The following is a 17,146-nucleotide window of genomic DNA, read 5'->3' as shown; positions in this document are numbered from 1 at the left end:
TTGTGGACCGACCTTGCTTGAAAACTGATTTAAACAAAATGAAAAATGACATTTTTGGTGAAAATCAAGGAAATCTGAACAGTGACTGGGCATTAGATAATATTAGGTTTCTAAATGATGTTATGGTTATGTTAAAGAATCCTTTATTATGTACTAGGAATGCATACTGAAGTGATGTTATATTTGAGGAGGAAAAACAGGAGGCAAGGGATAGATGAAACAAGAATGTTAATAAATGTTAGTAATTGTTGAAGCCTGGTGACAGGTAGGAAAGGGGTTGTAAGGGGTGGGGCGAAGGCTTCTGTGGGATCCCAACACCAGTGGCTTCTCCTCACCTCCCTAAGCTGAGGTTTCTGCTCTGGTCAGCTCAGTTGAGAGCTTGAAACCTTTCTTTAAATACTACCTCAAAAGTTTTACTTTACATGACATTAAACAATGTTCATATCATACCTCTGGCCACTCTAAAGTGAAAACACAGGCAGAGTTAACTAATTCATAGATTTTAATAACCGCTGCTTTCTATGGAAAAAGGAAGACTGGCTTTAAAAATACACAAAGGCATCTGGCAGCTGCGCTAAGAACACTAAAATTTCAGACTACTCACTACATGTTCATACACGCAGCTCTGGATTGATACAACAAAAAATCAGATGCCAAAAATTCCGTATGGCAACATCTGAAGAAGCAACATACATAGTTAGAACTAGAAAGAAGGAAATAGAATGCTGGCATCCAACACATGCACTGACTCATGCTCTGTCTAAACGAGTTTGAACTTGGGGGAAGTGTTAAACCACAGAGATACGGATGAGAGTGAGGCAAGCTCTAGAGCTGGGGTAGGAGAGCAAGCTGATTCAGGCCACCAGTCACGCCAATAAAACAGCTGCCCGCCTGAACGGAACACCACCAGTGCACACATACCCAGAGCTGGCAAACAACTCTGGTGTGAAACAACAGGAGGTTACCTTGCCAATCAGTGATGAGGGAGAAGAGGATTTTTTTTTTTTTTAACTTTTAGTTTTAAGGCTTTTTTGGTTTTTGATTTTTTTTTTTTTTTTTTGAAACTGACAGGCTACCCAAAGATAAATGCCTGCTTAGTCCAACAGTAATTCCAGGAAGATGCACTGTGAATTACCAAATTAAGTGGGTTAGTGAGTGGACACACACAACTGAAAAGCAAAGGGAAGTACGTCATAAACATGTACTTTGTTGACTGTTGACTGAACAAGGTTAAGCTATATAGCATCCAAGCTCCATTTACTGGGAAGCCTTTACTGCAGTACAGTGTGCATGTACGTCCAAAGAAGATGTCTTTAAATACATGATTTAGCTGATATTTCAACAATTAAGGTTTTTACATCTTAGAGAACAGAAACAAGAACACAGAGGACTTATTTTTTTTCTTCAGTCATGTATGGTTTGAGAATTTAAAAGCTCACAATTCACCTAACTTTAAAATCCCATGGGCATTTTCAAATTCAGTTTAGCTCACAGGTTAAATTTTAAGGAGGGAAATGTGTTCCAGAACTACGGGAAAATGAGCTGATGAAACTACAGAGGAAATGCTTTCTGACATTCACCATCCTGTTTTTGCCCAAGACCATCTTTCCTTTTTATTTTTCAAGTCAAAAATATAAATCTTATTACATTATACTTTATACATACCCTTTCAATAACATGAACAAAATATTCTGTTGGGTGCAGATGTATTCAACAGTAGGAGTTCTTGTACCAATTTGTCTTCTGAGAATATTGTTGAAAATCTGAGCCACGTCTTTCTTGCCCTATTAAGGAAGACAAAAATATCAAAATGCCTGACTAAATGCCAAAATGCCCTAAATAAACTCAAATCTAGGTACTGTATATTTATAATTATGACTGAATATCTGACTTTAAAATGTTCAGACATTAAAGTTTCTTATTTTATTTCTTCCTTCATAATTTCAAATTCTAAGCTTTAATAGTGAATTTTTTTTAAAGATTTTTTTGATGTGGACCATTTCTTTAAAGTCTTTATTGAATTTGTCACAATATTGCTTCTGTTTTATGTTTTGTTTCTTTGGCCTCGAGGCATGTGGGATCTTAGCTCCCCGACCAGGGATCGAACCCGCACCCCCTGCACCAGAAGGTGAAGTCATAACCACTGGACTACCAGGGAAGTCCCTAAGTTTTAATAGTAAAGTATTTTTGACATGAATAATGTGTTGACAAAGTGAAATCTTCCTCTACATAATTTCAATGATTTCTAACTCTCAGAATCATGCTGACTCAGATATGAAAAACAAAACCTTGTTATATGCTTACATTGTTCAGGGATCTGAGTCCCACCCAAGCAGCTTCAAATAGGATGCTTGTATTGTAAACAATACATATAGCTTCCTTTTATAGTGATGGAAGGAGGAGAAACTGTACTGTTAGTGTAATAAAAATGAAAGAATTCTGTAAGAAGTTGAGCTTTAATGGCAAGTAGACATATCCTCCTATTTAACTAGGTGTACTTGGGAAAAACTTTATATATAGATAATTAAGGTACTAAGTATCACATGATGCAATAGTTCAGAGATCAGAGTTACACCACTGTACTTCACTAAACAAAATAGGTAGATGTTAACACAGTACAGTGAAACTTATAATCAGAAAGCTGCACAAGAAAGTAACAAATGGAGAAGTAGACCCCAAGAGATGTTTCAGAACTGCTACTTTATAAGGCTGACAAGTCTGCAGAAGAGTGAGTGAAACGCTAGCTTTCCAGCACTAGAGATCACCCTGGGGCCTGTGCTAGGTCAGGAGTAGTAATGGCAATCTCGAAGAACCAGTCTCAAGGGCACACATTTCTTTTAAATTACATTTATGTCTCTAAAGTCCCAAATGAATATTAAGTTCAGGGTCCAGGTTGGGGAGTGGGGTGGGAAGACGAAGGAGAAGGAACTGGATGGTCCAGTGCACTCCCACCTTTGCAGTGGAGATAAAAATCCTTGTTGTTGGAATTTGACACTCTATTAAAGATATACGAAACCAGCTATATAAATGGAAATATCATAGTTCTGTCTGTTCTAAAAGATAGAAATAAATTTTTATTATCTATTGATAACACTTTCAAGTAACCTATGAACCACATCTTCCCCACCCTTCTCTAAAACTGAATCTGGCCACAGGTGTCTGTCATCTTCTCCCCTGGTTTTCCAAGTACCTGAATAGACATACAATCCCTCAGGATGATAAACACTGGGGCTTAAACAAAGCACAGCCATAACAAAGAGTCAAAGAGGAGACTGCTCATGACCATGCCAGAGCCCTTCATTACACACTTCTCGGACTAGTTTATTCAGACTGGTATCAAGGACCATTCTTCTCACTAATAAATGCACTAAATATCCAACATGGGATGATCTGGCTGTATAAGCCCGGGCACCAATCTCAAACGCCTACGAGGGACGAGCAGGAAATGCAAATGAGCGCAGCAGGCCGAGGTAGAAAAAACAAGCTGTGCCGTCTGTGGCACACCCAAGTGTGCATGCCAACGTCACGGGCAGAGGGGCCACACAAGACTACAAGGCCCAATGTTGCCAAATTTTCCAAGGGAAGCCAGAAATTCAAAATTGTGTATAAAACCTCCTGCTGTTTTAATGTTATCCTCATTTAAATATTTAAAAGCAGTGCCAAGCAAACAAAACACATATAATCTCTACTGTAGTGAGTTCTCAGCAGGTTAAAAACAAACAAACAAAAAAACCTAGATGTTCTCTAAGATCTCATCTACCTCAAAAATTCTAACACTCTATGGTCTTCTTTAGATTGTTTATTCCTTGAGAGCCAAGAACCAGTGAATTATGTAAACCAGCAGCTGTTTGTTAAATACAGTCTAAATGAAAGGGCATAACAAATACCTAAAAAACTTCATATACGATGCAGTGAAAGAGGGGGGAAAAACCTGGCGTAAGTCCGAGATACCCTTGAGTTCCTGCGTTGGCCCCGCTAATTAGGCAGGCAGCCCGGGTATGCTTACAGGTCAGTACCCCCGAGCCAAGAGCCCAACAGGAATCTTAAAATGTTTCAGAGGAGAGAACATGCGGAAAAGGACTATGAATAGTGCTTTTGAAAAATAAAAAATTGATTTCTTACCTCAAAGTCAATGAGCTGTAAATCAGCTACTAGGGTGCTAAGGAGCCCACTATTATACAGTTCTTGAGCGAGCTGTGCCACCGCTTCTGTCTGTGGCTCTTTTTCATTTGTGCCATACAGAATTTCTTTCATGGCAACCAGATTTTTGGAAACTTCTTCTGTAGCCTGATTTTGGGGGAGAGGAGAAAATTCATTTTCACAAACATATGTTACATACCTACACTTGCTAAATACCTTCTCTATATATTACATACCCCCAGACCCTTGTACAAGACACAAAGGTGGGCAAGCCCCATCCTGGCCCTCAGGAGTCAAAAACTGCATGTGTGTGCACATGTGGGGACTGACACATGTGCTCGACAGGGAAGGCCGGCAGATTCACAACCCGTATACTTGAATGCTGAAAACAACGCTGTTGTAGTAGAAACAGAACAGGGAGAAAAAGTTCAGTTCTGCTCAAATGGGAGGGAAACAACATGGAAGAGGCACCTGAGCTGACCACGAGAATGGAGAGACACCGACAAGCAAGAACTGGCTGGGGAGGAGGAGACTGAGGGGAACGAATGGCATGAACTGGGGATGAGGGAGAGGAAGCGGCACAGGGCCCGTCAGAGAAAAGGTGTGCAGGGAATAAGGCAGTGACAGAAGAAATGAAGCTGAAAGAGGCTTTGAATGCAAAGCTAAAATATTAGCAATAAATAAAAAGTCACTAAAAAGCTTCCACTTCTGGCAAGATGAAAAACAAGGGTCAGACTTACCTTCCCCTATGAAAAAGACCAAAAATTGGAGGAAAATATTTGAAACAATGAATTTTAAACATTGAACTTCAGGTAGCACAGGAGAGTGATTCCTGAGAGAAGGGAAACACATGAAGCGAACCTCACAACTGCCCTAGCTCACTGCCTGCCTGGAGAAAATTTCCAGGCCACATCACAGGAAGAGGGAAGCCAGGCGGAACAGGCAATCTCCACGTGAGGAGACAGAGCTGGGAATCTATGGAGGCCAAGGAGACTTGGTACTTTTGCAGGGCAAAGTACCAGAGAGGAGACAGCCACACTGAAGACAGTGTTAGAGACCTGCAAAGACTCACTTGCTCCTCTGAGTACTGGTAAGCACATGCATGTGAGTCAGTACCCAAGGCCAGGGAACAGAGCCATGGAGCTCACGCAAGGCTCCCATCAACCTGATGGAAAACCTCATATTCACAGGAATAAAGCAGAGCTCTCAAAGGGTTTTGTCTCTGCTGTTATAAAAAATTAGCCCTGGACTAAACTCTGCTCCCCAAAAAGCTTAAAAGCAAGCCTGGAAAGAATCAAAACTGGAAAACACAACCAATAATGAGGAGGAAAAACAGTCAACAGTAACAGCCCTGCAAAGTGACACAGATGGTAGAAATCAAACAAGGACATTAAAAGTTACTATAACTATAGTCAGTACATTCAGGGAAAAAACGAGCATGTTAAGTAAAGGTATGGAAGACATAAAAACACCCCACCAAAATCAACACTTAAAAATAAAAACTAAAATTTCTGAAATAAAAATTACACTGGAGGAGATCAATAGCAGAGCAGACAGTGCAGAAGAAATGGTTAGTAAATGTGAAGACAGAGCAATAAAAGCTATTCAAAATGAAACACAAAGAGAGGGAGAAAAAAGACAGCCCAGCAGTGAGCTACAGGATGACTGTAAGCAGTCTAATACATGTGTAACTGCAGTCCCCAAAGGAGGGGAAGGACAGACAAAATATGTGAAGACATAATGGCTGAAAAATTTCCAAATTTGATGAAAACTATAATTCCATGGAGCCAAGAAGTGCAAAAAAAATCCTAAGCACAAGAAACAGGAAGAAAATGACGCCAAGGCATAGAATAATCAAAATGCTTAAATTCAGTGAAGAGAAAATCCTAAAAGCAACCAGATGGGGGAAAAAACATTACAGACAAAGAATCAAAAAATAACAGACTTCTTGACATAAACGATGTAAGTCAAAAGATAGTGGAGGAACGTCATTAAAATTCTGGGGAAAAAACAAAACGAAACTGTCATTGTAGAATTCTATACCTAGTAAAAATATTATACAAAAATGAAGGTGAAATAAGAATTTTTAAGACACAGAAAAGCTGGAAGATTTTGTCACCAGCAGACCTGCACTATAGGAAATGTTTAAGGACGTCCTACAGGTAGGAGGAGATTCAAGATGAAAATCTGTGTATACAGAAAAGAATGAAGAGCACTGGAGACAGAAATGTGGATAAACTGAAAAGATTTTTCCATTATTAAATAAAAGTCTCTAAAAGACAACTGGCTGTTTAAAGCATAAATAACTGTATTTGGGGGTTATGCCATATGTAGAGCAAGAATATGTGGCAACAACAGCTCCAAGGGGGGGCAGTGTTAAGGTTTTTATACATGAAGCAGTATAATATTTCTTGAAGACAAACCACAAGTTAAAAGGCATACAGTAGTTAAGTCCTAAAAAAACCACTAAAAAAACCAAAACAGTTATAGCTAATAAGCCAACAAAGTAGACTACTAAAGATACGTGAAAAACATAAAGGCTATAAAAAGCTAAATAAACTGAAATATTTATGACCAGAAATTACTTCAGGGAGATTACTTAGCACAGACTCAGAGGACATCAGCCTTTAATGGTACCTAAAGAATCATCTACGTCCACAGTATTCCCTTCTACAACCTTCTAAATCTTCTTACCAAACGATCACATTGCTTCACCTTAAATATTTCCAGTGTCCACTAATGCAGGATTAGCAGACTTTAGAATCAGACAGCTGTTAGAAAATTTCATAGTGAAACAAACATTGCCTCACTATAGCGTCTGCTGGTCCTGGGTCTGCACTGCAGGTAAGGCAGTATCTTAACTTCTCTTCCACATAAAGGCTCCTCATTGAAAACAGCTTGCCTGTCTTCCCTAAATAGTCTTCTCCAGAAAAACCTCCTCTCAGCTACTTTAACTATCCTCCTAAGAAAAACAGGATTATTGTTTCAACTCTATCCAGATGGAATGAGGCACAAGACACCGGACCACCATTTCCCCGCAAATGTTGCAAATTTAATGTAGCTCAGGGCTGGCTACCTTTAAGAATTTTTGCAATTATATCATATAATTCATTCAAAGCCAGATCTTCGGAATAAACACTGCAATGATGGCTTTAACTCTTCTCACTATTTAATTTAATCTCATTAACAGCCCATCATTCAACACTGTGGAGGTATTTCTGAATTCTGAAGGACATCCAAAATGCCAGCTATTGTACCCATATTTGTATCATCTGAAATCTGACAGGTAGGTATGCCTCCCATGGCCTCAATCATTAACCAAAATGCCGAAAAGGAAGTAACTGAATGGAGCCTAACAGTATGCCTTCGAATCATCATGCTCTTTTCGATGTAACGATGTAACGATGTATAAATAATCTTTGGGCGTGGCTGTTCAGCCACTTACACATACACTTATTTCCAAATGATATTCAAAAGGCTTTTTGTTAAATACTTTGATAAAATAAGAATATACTATTTCCTCCACATTTCCTGAATATAAGGAAATGAAATAAAGTTAATTTGGTACGACCGTTTTTCTCAAGTCTATGCTGATTTCTACCGACTACTGCTTTCTTTTCTAAATGCTTACAAAGTATCTTCCTAATAATCCCATTATGAAACCTTATTCAGTATCAATGTAAGCAGAATCTTTACCTCTTTGAGTCTGCTGTTACTACCCTATTCTGTTAATGTCTTAGATTTCTGACAGCAGTTTGTTGTCATCCCATATGTAAATTTTAAGTACCCCAGAATGTACTTTTTCTGGGCCAGGAGATAAAAATCATTTATCAACAGTAAATGTTCTCTTATAATCTAATTACATGTGTTGCCTTTGCAATTTCATTTTATTAATCTCTATTCTTAAGATGATTCTCTTTGACCGGGAAGAATCTGACATTTAGTAGGTCTGCTGAGTATATTATCTGCTGTATTTATTCAGTGACCCTACGTCATAGACCTTATTAGCCCCCGCTGCTTCTCTGACTAGATCAAAGTTTTGAGGTTCTTAATAACCCTTCATGTGTCTCACTTTATACTCTGCTTTGAAATCGTGAAATGATTTTAAATCTGAGATCAGACCATACTCTATGCTTTCTGATAGCAAAGGATGAAGAAGTGGTGCTCACTATGAACAGAAGATGAAGATCAAAATGTTCACTATGTTGGGGGGAAGGGGACTGATAGCTAAAGTATGGGGTTTCTTTTTGAGGAGATGGAATTTTAAAAATTGATTGTGCTGTTTGTGGCTGCACATTATCGGTGAATAAACTACGAACTACTGAATTGTACACTTTAGATGGGTGAACTATATGATATGCAAGCTGTCTCTCAAAAAAGCTGTTTTCAAAAAATGGAGGAGAGAAGCAAGGAAATAGAAAGCTACTTATGGTGCTTCTAAGATGAAAGCACCCTGGATTCACACATAAAGCCCTCTTCTTCCCTTTCAGCAGACGACACTGTCACCTACATTATGAGTGGGGAGGAAAACACCATCGAATTCTCTCCTCTGCTAACCGTCATACTCACCTACCTATATTAACCCTCCTTGCTTCTGGATTCCACTCATCTCCTGCCTTCTCAGGATCTCATCCTGTCTGTTACCTTATCTCCTCACATAGTCGCCTCCCCTCTTACTTCATTCCCCCAAACTCAATTTAAATATGATCTATTAGATTCCCACTAACAAAACGAAACAAGCTCTCCTTTGACTCCATAACCCCCTCCCAGCTACTGCCCGCCCATAATTAAGCCTCTCAGAACACCTCCCTGTGTCTGTTACAGTCCACATCTCTTGCCTATTCACTCTTCAGCCCAATCCCGTGAGGCTTCTACAGCTAGTACTTTATAGCTTTTAGAGTCACCGGTGACCTGCCTGCCATTAAAGACAATTTCTAGTCTTCATCACACGTGAGCTCTTGGCAGCATTTGAAGTTGATTACACCTGCTTTTAAAACCTCTCCTCCCTGTCCTCTGTGACTTAGCAACACCCTATTTTTTTTCTTCCTGTCTCCCTGGTTGCTCCTTCTGTCTCCTTTTTGGCTCATCCTCCTTGAGTGGGCCATTTAAATATTGGGAATTCCTCTAGGCAGAGTACAGGGCCCTCTTCTTCTCATTCTATCATCTCTCCCTAGGTGACCTCATCCACACCCACAACTTTAATTAACACCTAAATGCAGATGCCTCACAGATTCCTATCTCTAATCCAGTTCTCTTACTAGTACATTAAGCAACCTGCTAGAAGTGTCTCTACTTGGATGTCTCAAGGTACCTCAAACCTAATGCATCTAGAACAGAGCTCATGCTCTTGCCCCAAAGCCTATGTTCTTCCCTTGTTCCCTATTTCTGGGAATGAGATGCCACTAGTGATGCTCTTACAACGTGTCAGAAACTTAGGACTCCTCCTCGACTCTTCCCTCTTCTTCACCCTGCCCCGATACCTAATTCAGCACCAAGTCTCCAAAATCCATCCATTGACACTCCACCTCACCACCCAAGTCCCCATAACTCTTGTCTGGACTACTAAGGGGCCTACTGACCGGTTTCCTTGAATTCCCTACAGTCCGTTTTCCACCTCACAATTAGAATGATCTTTTCATAGCACAAATATGATTAAGATTTGTGCTTAAATCCTTTGTCTTAAAATGCTTAAATCTTTGCATTTAAAATGCTTCAATTACCTATTGCTCTTAGGATGGAGAAAATTCCCTTTTAACATGGCCCATAAAACCCTGCATGGTCTGACCCTACCTCTCTGGCCTTACCCTGCCCTGCAATTCCGCCCCCACCATCTCTACACCAAAGCTCTGGTCACACCGGGCTCCTTTCGGGTCCCTGCACGTGTGGTTGCCTTTGCCCACAATGCTCTTTGTGCTCACATTCTGCCCCACCTCCTGGCCAACCCCCACTCTTCCTTCACTGCTCAGCTCAGTGATCACCTACCTCCTCAGAGAAGTCCTTCTAAGCCAATTCTATCACACATTCTCCTACTACCTGGTACTGCTTCATAGTGTCTCTCACAGTTGTACATGACTCTGCTCTTCCTCTATTTCTAATTAATGTCTGTTTCCTTCTGCTCCGTTAGGAGCCCAGTGCTTGCAGGTGCTCCATGCGTGCTTGAGGAGTGGCTGACCAGGAGTATACGTGATCACTGGGATATAAAATCCAGACGGACGCTGGATGCAGGGCAATGTGATGTTCTCATACCATAAAGTCAAGGAATTCCTCTAAAAAAGTAGTGCAGATACAGGGACCTGAAGGAAGGACACTCTGCAACACCTCACCAAGAAAAGTTAAGGGAATCTACCTGACAGAGTTTCAGTGGTGAGCAAGGAACCTGGAACCTAACTCCCTGTTTCCTCAGAGAAAACAGTCTGGAAGGATACACACCGAACTGAGTACAATATGCCTATGGGGAGGGGCAAGAAGAATACTTTCACTTTGCACTTTCTGTATTTCAGATTTGTTTGAATGTTTTACAGTTCACATTTTTTTTAAAGAGCAAAATGACAAAGGGAATGAGAGAAATAGATCAAAGTGTTTACTAAGTTGGTAACAATTGGCTTATCTAATTTCTGCTTCTGTTTCCCTCCTTTCACTCCTCCCCACACATCCCCCCTAAATTTTAAAGATTTCTAACAAATAACTAAGTATTGTGTACAGGTCTACACATGTAAATAGGTCTACCAACCACACCTTGAAAACCAGTGCCACAAACACTGCCAGATAGAAAGCTAAAGACTAGAATTGGGCTTAACAGATAAAAGGCTACTCAAACTACTGAGAAGTAGAGAATGGCACTGGGGACAAGTGACTTCCAAACCTGGGTATTTCCATGGTTAGTTACCATCGACACAGGATAATCAGCAGCATGATATAAAAGAAAAACTAAAATTCAACTTTATTGTTTATTAACAGTCCTGATACATGAGAGCAATCAAGTTCATATTTCAATTGACAACTTCTTATTTTATGTATATTTCAACCATTTGTGTGAGCTCTGTTCCCCATTACAAGTTGAACACAATAACAAGTTGACTTCAAAAAAGCTTGAAAAAGAAATAAACATGACCAAATATTACTAAAAGGTGATCAGAAAAGATTACGAAATTAAGTGATTCACCAGAAAAGGTGATGCAGCAAGAACTGACTGAAGGAAGACACCACATACAGAATAAATGAACTTGGCTGTTCTTGTTTAGATTTCACTTGGTTCCCTTCATCAGCATTCACATGAGTGACCCTGCTCAGCGCCCCCTCTCTGGCCAGCCTGCGTTATCTCAGTATGTTCTCTGCCTCTCTGCCCACATCCTCCTTATCTGCCACCTCCCTGCTTGTCTCCTCACACCTACTAAGTAAGCAGTTCACACTTACAGCTCCTCACACACTGTACCATGGTCAAGCTGCTGAGATCATCGTGACACCCAATCCACTGGGCTCCTTAATGACCGTGTTACCTGTCCCGTTAAGACGGAAAGCTTCAGGGCTGCCCGTGCTCACAGCTCCAGGTCTCTTGCTCCCCTAACCCATGTGGGATGTCCTTTACTGAAGACTTTCTCTACTTCAGCCCCCAGGGTAGAGAAAGTGACGGAACCTGTGCACACCTGGTTCACTAAAATTCATGCTGTTCAACTGCTTTCACTCCAGCCAGAAACATTCCTTCAAACTGGATTGATTTTTCAACCAGTTACTCCCAGCAGCAAATACTTCAAAACTGCTTCACTTTCCACAACAGAACTTAGTTCTCTTTCTCTGCTCCACATCCGAACATCTAGCTACACTAGATGTTCCCCCATACTGAAATAAGACTTTCTAGGGAAAGTATCTTTGACTTCCTTGATCCACCTTGATGTACTTCTGCCATCCTGTCTCGACCCCGGAGATACACCAGAATCACCTGGGGAAATTTTAAACAAAGATGCTCACTCCCCTAAGAGACTTACTAAATGACAAAAGAAAAATAGTACTTTTACATGGAGACGCCTCTTAACCATGTGATCATCATGAACGGTACTGAGACTACTGGCCTCGTGTGCCTCCTGAAAGGACCCGCTGCAAAGGGCACGGCATCACTTCTGTGGTCTTTCTTGCCAAAAAGGCATTACCTGCATTGAATCATGAGGAAACATCAGCCAAACCCAAATTAAGGAACATTCTACAAAATAAGTGGCCAGTATTTTTCATAAGTGTCAAGGTCATGAATGTCAAAGACAGACAGAGAAACTGTTCCTGATTAAAGGGGACTAAGTAGATGTTACAGCTAAAAGCAATGTGTGATCCTGAATTGGATCTTGGTCCAGAATAGCAGACACTGTGGAAATTTGAAAAAGGTTTGTAGATTAGTCAACAGTATTGTATCAATGTTAGCTTCCTGATTTGATCATTGCACCGTGGCTACATAAAATGTTAACATCTGGGGAAGCAGGTTGTGAAGGGTACTCTTTTGCAATCATTTTGTCAGTCTTAAAAGCTAATCAATCCTCTTATTTTGCTTTTACTTCACAGGTAAGAGGCAGCCCTCCGTAATCCCCAGGCTGATGGCTCTATGTATGTGTGCTGGGGAAAGGGTCCCTACATGAAAAGAAGGCTGGTCTTGCCTCAAGTCCCCCCTTGCAATTTTGCCAGTTGTGTGGCCTCATGCAAGGTTGCTGGGCCCGACGCCTGGTGGGATCTATTCCATTTCTCAAGGTCTCAAATTCCAAATAAGGTTCTCCCAATTCTCTTCTGCCCTGTCATCTACTCTCACTCTCTCGCCCTGGAGGCGCTGTCTCTTCTCAAGTGACCCCAAATGCTCACACTACTCCTCTCCCCTCTCACAGCCCAGCCCCCCTCCTGATGCCACAGCAGTTGCTACCTTGTCTCAGGCCCTGGCCTTGCAGTGCTCTATCTTCTCATCTGCACCTCTCATTTCCCTAACATACATTCAAGGGCTTTAGAAGGGGCTTGCTTACACTTCTTTATACCCTCCTCCCTCCAATGTGACTGAGACAGTGATTTACACACGGTCTGACTTCATGATTTTGTCAAATGACTGAATTGTCTAGGACATTTCATCAGTAGAACGTGGTGTTCTGAGACACAGATGCTACACTTATGTGGCCAGTAAGCCTCATATTATGTTTCATGGGTACAGTCTACTAACAGTAGCCAACTGTTTTTATAAGTACATGGTGATGAAGAGAAACATGTGAGAGAAGCGCCCCCCTCATGAGAAGCCCACTCACTTGACTGGAAAATGATGTGGACTGTGTCTCACTAACTCACACGCTGCTGACTCGTCTAGGTGAGAGACACAGACTTTTAAGTTCCTGATTGTTTTCTTGCGGATTTTGAGAAGTGGTTTACCCTGTATGATTCTACTGAGCAGCCATATATATAGTGGGAGTCTGGGGACACCCAGTTGAGCAGAGTCACGGAGGAAAAGAGTCTGAGGCTTGGCAGAGCTTCTCAGAGTCAAGGCTGGGGTAGGGTGTGGGGCAGGCATATTAATCCTGTGCCATGAAGCCTCACTGACTTCCACAAACAACCAGTTGGTAACGACTTTATTTCTGATTAGTATCTTTAAAAAATACTTAAAATTAAACAATTTAAGGTACAGGATCTACTTAAGCAGTAACCAACATTCCAAAGTTCACACCTACTACTCTCACCTCACTAGTTACAATATCAGAACTATACTTCTTCCCCTCCCAGGGTGAGGAGACAAGTAACTACTTTAAAATTTTAAGCGTCGTGCCCATAATGATTTCCCCAATTAGAACTAAGGCTGTGAGACTTCCCACTGCCTGTTTTCTCTTTAAAAAAATACAACGAGGTGGAAAAAAAGCAACTAGCATGCCAAACATTTGTACAAGTGGCCTATTTCAAGACTTCCAAGAATTCAGATTTCATACTAAATCTCTTGCCTTAAACCCAATGTTTCCACAGTACCCATCCCTGTACCATTTTACCGTCATCAGTGGCAACCACTCAGATACCAAGTAGTGATACAAAAACACATTTTTAGAAGACCAGGGGAACTACTCACTCACCCACTAATGCTTCCAGACCACATCCCTGAAGTGCTCGGGGCCCTTATCACCCACACCTCTTCTGGGCCCAACAAGGCCCAACTACTCAGTAGATCCCAAACTGGCCTTACGGTGAGACGTCTAATCACAGATGGCGGTACAGGGTTTATCTGCTGGAGTACAACACTGGGTCTGCCCTCCCCTTGGCTCCCAATTTTTAATAGATAAAGGTACTTGTTAAGCCTAACTTACCAATATATAAAGCACACTTAAACACAGCAAGAGTAAAATGTTTAAAGTATAGATATGGCTAATTCAGAAATTAAAAGGTTAATAACCTTAAAAGAAAATATTCTACTTTATCATAATATTAACTTAAAATGATGAAACATTTTTCCCCTTCTATCAGAGGCAAAGACTTCTAGAAGATATACTGGTAGTGGAAAAATATACTGGTACAACTTTATTGGAGGGCAATTTAGCAAAATGTATCAAAAAAGCCTTAAAAGGTGCAATCCCTCTGAATCACCCATCATACTTCTAGGGAATTTACCCTGGGGAAATAGGTAATTACACGAAGATGTTAAGTGCAAGCAGTGTCATTTACAATAGCAAAGGATCAGAACTAAAAGCTATCCCACTGAACTGGTTAAATCATGGTGTACCCATAAAATGGAAGATTATGGCAAGCTTTAAAAACAATTAAGTAGATCTATACTGACATGCAAATATGTTAAAATTAAAATTAAAAAACGGACTTCTCTGGTGGCGCAGTGGTTAAGAATCCGCCTGCCAATGTAGGGGACACGGGTGCGATCCCTGGTCCGGGAAGGTCCCACACGCTGCAGAGCAACTAAGCCTGTGCACCACAACTACTGAGCCCGCGTGCCTAGAGCCAGTGCTCTGCAATAAGAGAAGCCACTGCAATGAGAAGCCCGCGCACCGCAACGAAGAGTAGCCGCCACTCGCCACAACTAGAGAAAGCCACGCACAGCAACGAAGACACAACACAGCCAAAAATAAATAAATAAATAAATAATATGTTAACATTAAAATTAAAAAACAGGGACTTCTCTGGTGGCGCAGTGGTTAAGAATCCGCCTGCCAATGTAGGGGACACGGGTGCGATCCCTGGTCCGGGAAGGTCCCACACGCTGCAGAGCAACTAAGCCTGTGCACCACAACTACTGAGCCCGCGTGCCTAGAGCCAGTGCTCTGCAATAAGAGAAGCCACTGCAATGAGAAGCCCGCGCACCGCAACGAAGAGTAGCCGCCACTCGCCACAACTAGAGAAAGCCACGCACAGCAACGAAGACACAACACAGCCAAAAATAAATAAATAAATAAATAAATAAAATTTTTTTAAAAAAATTAAAAAACAAACCAGGACCTAGAATAGCATGACCTCGTGTTTAGTAACTTACTGGCCCCAGAAAGAGAGGGAGAGAGCTAGAATATGCATGAGAATCTGTGAGGATATCCCACTGTCTTAACAGTAGTCATTTCATGTGGGAGTGGAATTAGGATGAGCTTTATTTTGCCTTTTATACTCTGTTGAATTTTCTGAATTTTTGGAATGAACATATTACTAAAACATAACACTTCATATAGATAGAAATATAGAAATCAATTAAAACTATCAGGCTTAATGAAGGAAGCACAGATCTCTTGCACACACATATGTACCCACACACCCACACTCCCACATTACCTACAGAGTGCTTACAAAAAGGGAAAGAGGGAGAAGGTGTAAATTTCGGCCTCCTCTCCCCTCAAGTAATGGTTTCAAACGAACAGGACTTTGTCACTTAAGTAAAGAGAAAGAATCTGATGACTCTACGGTTTTGAGCCAGAAAGGCAATATTTCTTAAACCAGTCAGGAAGAGAGAGACCAATTCTGGGGCAGAGAAAATGAATTTTTGAGTTGAATATGTTAAGTCTGAAGGGATGCCTCAGTATGGTATCACAATATCTTAAGTGTTGAAGAGACGTCAGAGGTCGTCGAAATCAGTGGTTTTAAAGTGCTTTTGGGGGCTACTGATAATCACACTTCCTAATCCTGCTGCCATCATTTTTCAAAGTAAAGATCTTGTGTAGAACCCTAATACACAAATAAGGATAAGGTAAAATTGAAAAAGTGGATGAAGGGAGAAAGAACACCGGAAACCATGGCCTGCCTGCTTCTCCAGAGCACCCTTTGCACGTTTGTGGAACAATAACTTTAAAAGCAAAACAAGAACATTACTCAGCCATAAAAAAGAATGAAATAATGCCACTTGCAGCAACATGGATGGACCTAGAGATTATCATACTAAGTGAAGTAAGACAGAGAAAGACAAATATCATATGATGTCACTTCTATGTGGAATCCAAAAAAATGATATAAATGAACTTATTTACAAAACAGAAACAGACTCACAGACACAGAAAACAAACTTATGGTTACCAAAGGGGACAGTGCGGGGAAGGGAAGAGCAATAAGTTAGGAGTTTGGGATTAACACATATACACTACTATATATAAAACAGATAAACAACAAGGATCTACTGTATACTACAGGGAACTATATTCAATATCTTGTAATAACCTATAATGGAAAAGAATCTGAAAAAGAATATACACACACATATATATATCTGAATCACTTTGCTGTACACCTGAAACTAACACAACATTGTAAATTAACTATACTTCAATTTTTGTAAATGGTTAAAAAAAAAACCCTTAAAAAACAAGGCAAAACGGGGCTTCCCTGGTTGCGCAGTGTTTGAGAGTCCGCCTACCGATGCAGGGGACACGGGTCCGTGCCCCGGTCCGGGAAGATGCCACATGCCGCAGAGCAACTAAGTCCGTGCGCCACAACTACTGAGCCTGTGCTCTAGAGCCCACATGCCACAACTACTGAAGCCCGCGAGCCTAGAGCCTGTGCTCCCCAACAAGAGAAGCCACTGCAATGA

At 40.9% G+C, this 17,146-nt stretch overlaps 1 protein-coding gene across 1 annotated transcript in view; it reads right to left on the bottom strand.

Moving 5' to 3' along the window:
• Window positions 1-17,146, bottom strand: part of CAB39 (calcium binding protein 39) — an 87,938-nt gene that overhangs the window by 20,385 nt on the left and 50,407 nt on the right. Inside the window, exons 3-4 of the mRNA XM_024124492.2 lie at window positions 4,123-4,287; window positions 1,666-1,784 (exon numbers count right to left, since the gene is read on the bottom strand). Coding sequence (XP_023980260.1) covers window positions 1,666-1,784; window positions 4,123-4,287 — 284 coding nt within the window. The remainder of the gene's footprint in view (window positions 1-1,665; window positions 1,785-4,122; window positions 4,288-17,146) is intronic.

The sequence above is a fragment of the Physeter macrocephalus genome, chromosome 2 (genome assembly GCF_002837175.3).
Source record: "Physeter macrocephalus isolate SW-GA chromosome 2, ASM283717v5, whole genome shotgun sequence".
Classification (NCBI taxonomy): domain Eukaryota; kingdom Metazoa; phylum Chordata; class Mammalia; order Artiodactyla; family Physeteridae; genus Physeter; species Physeter macrocephalus.
This window is presented reverse-complemented; position numbering and strand designations above follow the sequence as displayed.